This window comes from Tiliqua scincoides, chromosome 8 (genome assembly GCF_035046505.1).
Source record: "Tiliqua scincoides isolate rTilSci1 chromosome 8, rTilSci1.hap2, whole genome shotgun sequence".
NCBI lineage: Eukaryota > Metazoa > Chordata > Lepidosauria > Squamata > Scincidae > Tiliqua > Tiliqua scincoides.
This window is the reverse complement of record NC_089828.1, coordinates 3,495,070-3,504,193: the sequence shown is the minus strand read 5'-3', so window position 1 is coordinate 3,504,193 and position 9,124 is coordinate 3,495,070. Positions and strand designations below refer to the sequence as shown.

The 9,124-nt window shown below is 45.4% G+C and overlaps 1 protein-coding gene across 1 annotated transcript in view; it reads right to left on the bottom strand.

Annotated features, from left to right (window-relative positions):
* Positions 1-5,890: 5,890 nt before the first annotated feature.
* The window catches only part of CHSY1 (chondroitin sulfate synthase 1), an 88,761-nt gene continuing 85,527 nt past the window's right edge, over positions 5,891-9,124 (bottom strand). Inside the window, exon 3 of the mRNA XM_066635910.1 lies at positions 5,891-8,177. Coding sequence (XP_066492007.1) covers positions 6,585-8,177 — 1,593 coding nt within the window. The 3' untranslated portion in view covers positions 5,891-6,584. The remainder of the gene's footprint in view (positions 8,178-9,124) is intronic.

Here is a 9,124-nt window from a genome sequence, read left to right as displayed (position 1 = left end):
AGGAGGCCAATTGAGAGATGCCCAGTAGATCACAAATGGCAAGGAGATGTGGCAAAGAGCCTCATATGTAGGTGGGAACCATGGGAAATTTTAAGGTGTTACTTGTGGCACACAATTTTTTTTTTTTGCATTATCAGTCACTGGAGAGCTCTGCTAAGCACATAATAAAACACTTGCCTTTTGCACTTAGCAGATTTCAGAGCTGTTTACTGTAAGTGTACAGGAAAAAGGTGATAAATTATTTTGTGGTCAGGAGCAAGGATACAGCTTCCATTGCAGTTGCCTGCTTTGGGGGAGGAATTAAATTTTTATGGGCTAGAATGGACCTATAAGAAGTTCTGGCTCCCCATCCCTTTTCTCTTGCATAACAAAGACAGCATTTGATGGAAGAACTCAGCTTTGTCTAAGCCTATTCATACAGCTGGACCGAAAGTTGATACTGTGCCAATGCAGAGCAGAGTTTTGGGTTCCCATGCGGATGGCAAGGAGATGGGCTGTTCCCTTGCACTGACACCGGGTCTCCAAGAGGGGAGGCGGTAACTGGCTCCCGCACAGCAGAAATAGATTCAAGCAGAGCATTTATCAGCATTGGCTATTGACTGATTTTGCAAACACAAACCACCAGCGTACAAATGTGGTCACAAGAATATGACCAGGACAAAATGCCTGGAAGTATAAATGTTGGCTATTGAATATTTGGCATCAAAAAGTCATCCCCCTCTTTAACCACTTGCACAATTTCTTGATAAGTTTTTGGAACAGCAGCACATAATTGAAGAAGAAGAAGAAGAAGAAAGGCTAGGGCTTGTTTGCCCATTTTTCAATACTATCCAAAAATTTTCAGCATCAATCATAAAATTTTACAGCCACTAACTGAGGGATTTCAAACTTCCAGCCATTATATCTTTTTGTGAATAAAAGGAACCTTTTCCCCCTATACACACCAGTCACAGCATCCCAGAAAATATATCGTTCCTGCCTGAACAGTCAGAAATGGCCATGCTACACAACATCATTTTCCTGGGACAGAATGATCTGGATTTGTGCTGGGATTCAAGCACAGAATAGCTGGGGGCAAGGAGCGGGTGGGTGGCCTTCTGCAGGCCAGCCCACAATTGCATCCCTTTCCTTCTCATAAATACCTTCCTTCATAGGGCTGTTGAGGAAAATGAGTAAGATAAGAAACAAAGGTCACTTCCTTAAACCTGGGTGGTCAAACTCTTCCCAGCCAAAATGCCCCCCTTCCTGTCCCTGACCTCATCATACTCTGCCCCCAGCTGCTTCGCCATGGAAAAGTCCATGCAATTCTCTTTCCCATCCATTCACTCAAAGAAGTCCTGGCAAGAAAAAACAAACAGCCTTTAGCTTGCCCTTCAGCAGGCTGGTTTTTTTTCAAATGCGGATGCTTACATAGGACTTCATGCAATCCCTACTGAACAGTCAACATGATTAAAGATCCAGTTTCCTCTCTCTAGAGCAGTGATTCCCAACGTTTAGGAGCTCAGGGACCACTAAGGCGAAATTTGGAGACAGCGGGGACCACATGCAACCGCACCACCCTCGCACACAAAAAATACAATTAAATTTGCAATGCATAAGAAGATTATTTAATAATTAATGTGATGGCTGTGCTTGCATTTGCTTCACTAGCTGTGAAAGTCTTGGGTTTACATGGAACACAAAATAATTCCCCCCCCCCAACTCAGAGGTTTTCATACCCACCCAATTCAATCCAGTCTCTTTTTCCCCCACACCAGACCACATTACGCACAGCCCTTGCCTCTTTTAAGCGTGGAAAAACACCTCAAAAAGGGAGCACAAGGGGATTATAGACAAGTCATGCAAGGTAGTTAAATGAGCCAACAGAAAGCACACACATCCCTCTACAGTTCCTTTTGTTACACATCCCTGGCCCTGCTCCCCCCACTTGTGAGTCCAGAGTCCTTAGGGAAGTGTTCAACACAATTTAGGCAGGTCGGTCCTGAAGGAGAAGCACCAGTTCAGAGCGACATCTCAGAATGGCTGCTGCATGTCTCAGGAAGAAAAGTCCTTTTGGTGTGCACTGCAAGGACTTTAGGGAGGGGAAAGCCTCTCTTCACTTCCTGTTCTAATTGCTGTCATGCTCTAGCTGTGGACTACTTTGGTTGGAGCTAAGAGAGTGTGAGCAAGCCTATAGGTAGGCTGCAGCCACAAAACAACAGCTGCCTACTCTGCCATTAGTCTGTGGAACTCCTTGCCCCAGGATGCGATGATGGTGTCTAGCTGCCTTTAAAAGGGGATTGGAGAAATTTCTGGAGAAGTCCATCACAGCCACAGTGTGACTAATAACCCCATTCTAGGAATGTCTACTCAGAAGTAAGTTCCATTATAGTCAATGGGGCTTACTCCAAGGTAAGCATGCATAGGATTGCAATCTGAGGAGGTGGGGAACTGGCCAAGTGTGGGGTGGGGGAGGGCTCCCCATGGACAAAGCTGCTGCTGCTCTCTGAGGAGGAAAAGTCAGGAGTTGCACCTGCTGTACTTGGCTATGGTGGTGCCTGTTCTGCAACTTCTGGGATTGCTTCTCCCCAGGCGGGCAGCTTGCAGTAAGACAGCAGAGGTGCTGCCTGTTTCCCTCTCCGAAAGGGGTGCCAAAACCTGGTTGCCTGGATCCCTTGCTCCACCCCTGGGTGTTAGAAGAGCACATCCAGGGGGCCCAATCCTGCCAACTGGGGAGGGGGTACCAGGGACGGGGGTTGAGCATATTGTTTCTCCCCTCTCCTGCTGCCACACTGCCTCCAATTCCCTTCCTCTGTGTTCCCTGGCCAGCTGCAGTCTGGACTCCCAGGGAAACTGCAGCCAGAGAAACCCACTCCCAGGGAAACCCCCCCCCCAGCCAGCCAGCAATGCCTTTGGGAGCCTGCTCCTCCTTACTCTCATCCCCCCCTTCTCCTCCTCCTCCCCCCTCAGGCCCCCCCCACCCGCCCACCCGCAAAAGGGACTTCCCAGGCTGGCTGGAGTCCTGATCTGACTCCTGAGAAACCAGGCTACCAGGGCTCACCTGAAGGCACAGGGCAAGGAATGGAGGCAGTAGGCTGGAGGCAGTGGGCGGCAGGGCATCTCTCCTCTGTATGCAGCTGAGCCAGGAGGCTGCACAAACGCAGTGCATCTTACAAGGAGCCTGCGCTTCACTTTTTTGCTTGTCTGGGCACTCAGGTGGAGGTGGAGGGGGGAGGCAGGAGACGGAGAAAGGCTATGCTCTGATTGGCTGCTGGTGCTGCAGAGGCTTTTTTCTGCCTGGAAGGGCATTTTTTTTCTTTTTTCACCAGAGACATGGCGGACCACCTGGGGGGGACGCTGCGGACCACCGGTGGTCCACGGACCATGGGTTGGGAACCCTAATTCTAGAGAAGATGTCTTGATGCTTGTCCTTGCAACAGCCAATTTGAGCATCTGACAAGACGTTCCTTCTTTAGCCTTTCAAAGCTGGATATGCTGGGAGGCGGTCTTGACCCCCCCCCTTCAGCACTATCCTGCCATCTCCTTCATCCCTGTTCTTGGCTTCTGTCACTGATTAAAAAGATTACCCCAGAACATACTCTTTCCCCTGACCTTTCTTTTACTTGAAGTCTGACTCATCAGTTCTCTCCTACTTTCTCAAAGCTGTCAGCAGGCCAGACTAATCACATTTCCCATTTCACCATCTCTAGCTCCGCCAAAAGACGCTTGTTCAAAGCACATCAGCTTCTACAGCCTCTGATTCCTGGAACAAGGTAGCCAACACCATCTCCCTTTGGTCTCTCTGACTCAGTGAGCTGGATCTCAACTAGAGGGAGGCAGTCAGTCGTCTGCTGTGAACCCAACAGAAATGTGAAACCAAAACCTTATATGTACATGGTCTGGGGCCGGTTTATATGAACAGGAGAATTAAGTGGTAAAGAGAGGGGCTTTGGAGGCTGAGTCTTCTCAGTGACACCATTTCTGCAACTCATGGTCAGCATGACAGTGCTGGATGCTGTCTTGGGTCTGCCACTTCTGTGCTACATTTTTAAAAACCCCAAACTCATACCACGCCCTCAGCATGTTGCTGTGAAACCCAGAAGTCCCATATTCCCAGGTTTGTCAGCAACATGGGAGTAACATGGTCAGGAACGGAATAATCAGCTTCTTGCTTGGGTTGGAAGACCACTGCAGCTTGAGTTGGTGGAAGGTTGGAGGAAGGCTACAATGGTGGCAGACTCCAGGTGACGGCACCCCAAATCTGCCACCCCCTTGGATCTCTACCAATCTGCTGCTGTTGTAGCCTACATCAGGGGCCCACACGGCTGGGCTGGATGTGCTGGAACACCCACCTAACCCCTTTCAGATGTTGGATAAAGACCATTTCATTTCTCAGGGTATTGAAAGCTTTCTTGAACCTTTTTACTGTCATTTGTGATGCTTTCATGTTTCTTGGTTTTATTGTTATTTGATCGCAAACATTTGTAAGTGATGCTGTTAACCACCCTGGGAATTTCATGCTGAGAGGCAAGGTGGAAATGCTTTTAAAATAGGTTAATAAAACTCACCAGCACACCAACATTCTTCTTGTCCCAGCAGCCTGCAAGTACCTACCATGGCCATTTATGACGTAATGACAGTCAGAAAGAAACAGAGAACACCAGTTCAAAAATGTTTCCCTGCATAGTGGCCAAGAATTGTCCGGAGACAATGCAGATGACCCAGCAAGTGGCTAATTGCAAGGCTGTCTTAAGTTTCAGATTCAGGACACCAGATTTAAGTAGGTGTTATAGACCTTCCCACTTCTGCAAGTTTGGTATCTGTGTACTGGAGCACGATCAGGAATAAGGAGACAGTGTGGTACTGAAGTGCGGTAGAAAAGCAAACCTCACTCTCTATTTTTCCTTTGGAGAAAGATAGATACAAAGGATTAAGTGCTATTATATGCCTGTGCTTTGAACACAAGTTCTGGCACTGTTGTAAGGCTCAAGGCAAAAGAGATTACCGGGGGGGGGATGGGGACATAGCCCATATCCACAGATCGGGTCCACAAGGCCTCCCCACATATGTCCTCTCCATGCGCGCCTCCTCCTGAGGTGAGGTGAGCTTCCCTTGGCTCCAGAGGGTGGGGGAAGGTGTTTGCCTGTAACTGCAGTTTCACTTAACTGCTGGGGTTCTGGAATGGAACCCCCGTAGATATGGGGGCACACCTGTATTTTTATTTAATGCAAGGCATTTTATCTCACTCCGTGTGCATGTTACATTCTTGCTCTGTGTTTCTGTTGCAGGATTTCTCCACAGTTTCAGACCCCTCCTCAAACATGATGCTTATCTTGGAGTATCAACAACAATGTTCAAGTTTTTAATTTTTTAAAAACAAGTAACTTTGAGGGGGGGAAAAGGAAAGAAAACTAAAACTTCAGAAAGAAATCTTTGGAGATCATTTTACTGCAAAGTAAGAAGTTGTACACTAACAGTAAGAAAATGCAATACATTCCTAAGATATATAAATATTAATGACTAACAGTTATTAAAAATAAAAAAGACAGGAACCTAAAACAAAGGATATTAAATAAATTAGAGGCCTAGCCAATACAGAAAGCAAAAATGAGCTAATTAAGCAAAGGAAACGTTATAAATTGTTCCCAGTTGAAATACTGTTAAATGGTTGAAAAGAAAATGAATGAATTTCCCCCAACGTGTTCAATTTGGAGTGTTGAAGGTCTTAAAGTTTGCAGTTTTTCCCAACAAAAAAACTGTCATTTTTACTCTGTTTGCTGAAACATTTTGCCCTTTCCCATCAAGTCATCTGCACAGGAGACCAAATTTAAAAGAACTCAGTATCAGCTATGGAATTTTTAATGTCAGATCCACGTACGGACCACGTAAGAAGGGACATCATGCTTGTTTGTGTGTGTGTGTGTGTGTGTGGGAGGGGAGAGTTGTTTTAGGTTATTAAATAACTAATGGTTGTGCTCAGTTATTTTCCCCCTTCTTTTCTGGTTGCCCCCCCCCCAAGAAAAAAATGAGCAGAAAGAGACATTTGGAGAGTGAATATCAACGGATTGAGAGATTCTTGCAAGAACATTACCTAACACCGGAATATGGTTTTCTTTGTTCTAAAACATCTTAAAAAAAACACAATGAAGAATAATTTATTCTGTTACAATCACAAGAGGAAAACAATTTAATTGAATTATTTTTCCCCCTTTGCATTAAGTGGTTACTAGATGGTCCTAAGCAACTCAATGCGCAAGGGACTGCAATGTAATGTGGGGGTGGCTGGGGAAAATATTATCTTTCTTTAAATAAAGAACAAAGTCTGTTTATCAGCAAAACATATTATTTCAAGTTGTCAGAAGTCGGAACCAGGCAGGTCATAATACTCAGCCAAGGATTTTTGTTCAAAAAGGCAATAGATTGATCACAGTTTTGTTCAGAAAAAAAGCTCAGAAGGTTGTCATAAGAAAATGATGGTTTCTAAAATATACCCTTGTGCAGTCTTTTCTTTTAAAAAAATCAACTATCAAAATGTTTTGCAAAAAAATAAATTAGGGCAATTAAAAAAAATGCAATAGGTAGTTCGTGTCCAGCATAGCTGGATATTAGGCTGTCCTCAGGGAACCATTAGCATTGCTGTTTTTCCCAAAGCTTGGTTCATTTTTCTGAAGCCACAGCTCAGCTAACTGTTGCGTAGACCCATAAGTGGATGCTTTGGATCCCAAGCACATTTTATACTGTTTAGGGTCAAGATTAGGGTCACAAAAGACAGGGTGATGTACGTGGACTACGCCAACCTCTTGGCTTCGGAAAGTCTTTAGGCCAGCCTGAATAACTTTGTTGAACAAGTCCACATCCTCAAGACCCCAACCTTGGATAGAAACATCAAAACCGCCTGCTCGAACAAGATCACCCTTGTAAATACAGGCAATCCCAAATCCATAGTTCCTCCAGAAGCCGGTTTTCTGGGTGAAGGCAAAGTGATTATCACTCGGAACTTTCCCACTATAAACAATCTTTGGATCATACTGGCTAAAGATGATGGGAAAATAAATTTGTTGCCCTAACACTGTGTTGGTTCTGCACCGCTGAAGAAATTCTGCTGTAAACACTAAGTCAACATCGCAGAAGAACAGCAAAGACTCGTTGTTAAACTGGGAGGAGCCAACTTCTAGTGCAAGAGCACGGGAGAATTCACCAGACACTGGTAGGATTTGCATGTCTGCCTTGGGATACTTCAAGCGATAATCTCTCATCAATTCTACTTGCCTTGCCTTGTCGGGGTTAGAGTCGGAGTTAAACAGCAAGACAACCAGCTTGACATTCTGATTTGGAATGAGGCAAGTCTTTTCAAAGTTCACCATGAAGCGGGCGAACATATCAAAGCGTCCCGAGAGAGGAATCAAGATGTTGATCTTCTTGTCTTTGGGTTCCTTCTTCTCTGCTTTTGACTTGCTTAGTTGGAATGGGACGAACATCTTCAGAGAATTGGACAGAAAAGACAAGGACCCTGAATCCTGGTTGATTTGACTGGCCAGCTCTTTGGCATCTATCTCTTCTTGCTCCATAAACTGGACTTTGCTAAAGGTCTGCTGCAAGTATGCATGTCTTCTAACGGGAACGGTCATTTTCTTTCCTTTGTGCTTCTTGTACAAAAGTAATAAATCGAGAACATACTCGGCACCGTACATTGGGTTGATTCGACGATAGCCGTACTGTATCTCCTTGAAGTCAATAATCCGTCCCCTGGTCTTGGCATTTGCATTAATCATTTCCATGACTTGCATCACAATGTCATCCAACGCCTCGCGCTGGGAGGAGTCCATCCCTCGGCGGGGTGGCTGCCCATCCGCGGCCGAATAAAGATACTTTCCGGTGAGGAATTCCCACTCTAAAACCTCCTCGCGCTGGTGTGGCTGAAACCGCATGAAGGATGGGGCTATTCCCAGCTGAAGCTCATCTCGGTGGACTTCTGTATTGCTGTACTTGCTCATCAGGACAATTTCCCGGTGCAGCTGTATGGTCCGGTAACGCAGCTCTGCAATTTTGCGGCTCAGCATGTAGCTATGGAGCCTATACTGATAGGGTGGGCTCTTGTTTGGGTGCAAGGTGATTGCCCGGTGAATCTTGCTGTTGCGGAGGTCTTTGATGTAACCTTTTTTGTTCTGTTCGTAGTTCTCATAAAACAGCTGCTGCATCTAAGGAAAAATAAGGGGGTGGGGAAGAATGTTACTATATAAGAATGGCTAAACATCCAATCACCCCACACACATGCTTACATGAATAGAAGGGCTTTTGCAATAAGCTCTTCTCTGCCTTTTGGGCACAGGTTTTAGCAATATGAGCTGCTTCTATAGAGGAATTAAGAGGATTACAGACTAAATACCAGGAAAAAAAAATAATCATAACAGACTGGAGATTACCATGACGGGTTTGAGAGACAGCATCAAGTGCTTGCCATCCCAGCAATTGTACACCTATCCTATCATAAAGTCACTTTCCAATAACCTCAACACAAATTGCATCTCTGCATAAAACTTCAGGGCATAAAATTACTGTTCTTCTATTCCAGGGGTGCCCAAACCCCAGCCCTGGGGCCAGATGCGGCCCTTGAGGCCTCTCAGTGTGGGCCTCAGGGAGACCGCAATCTCCAATGAGCCTCTGGCCCTCCAGAGATCTGTTGGAGCCCGCACTGGCCTGACACAACTGCTCTCAGCATGAGGGCGACTGTTTGACCTCTCGCGTGAGCTGTGGGATGAGGGCTTCCTCCACTGCTTGCTGTTTCACATCTATGATGCAGCAGCAGCAGCAGCAAAGGAAAGGCCAGCCTTGCTTTATGCAAGACCTTTTATAGGTCTTGAGCTATTGCAAGACCTTCATTCATTCATATAAATTCATCTTTAATATATTCATTTATGTAAATATATTCAAATTTTAAATGTAAATTAATTCTTTTTCCCCAGTGTCAGAGAGATGATGTGGCCCTCCTGCCAAAAACTTTGGACACCCCTGTTCTGTTCCAAAGACTATGTTTGTAGCATATGTCAAGGCAAAAAGGAATTATCCTAAAGCGCTTGTAAAACAAAGTGCAACAGCTGCTATGATAGCAAAAGAAGATGCCCTGTTTTTATAGACCATTCAGTGA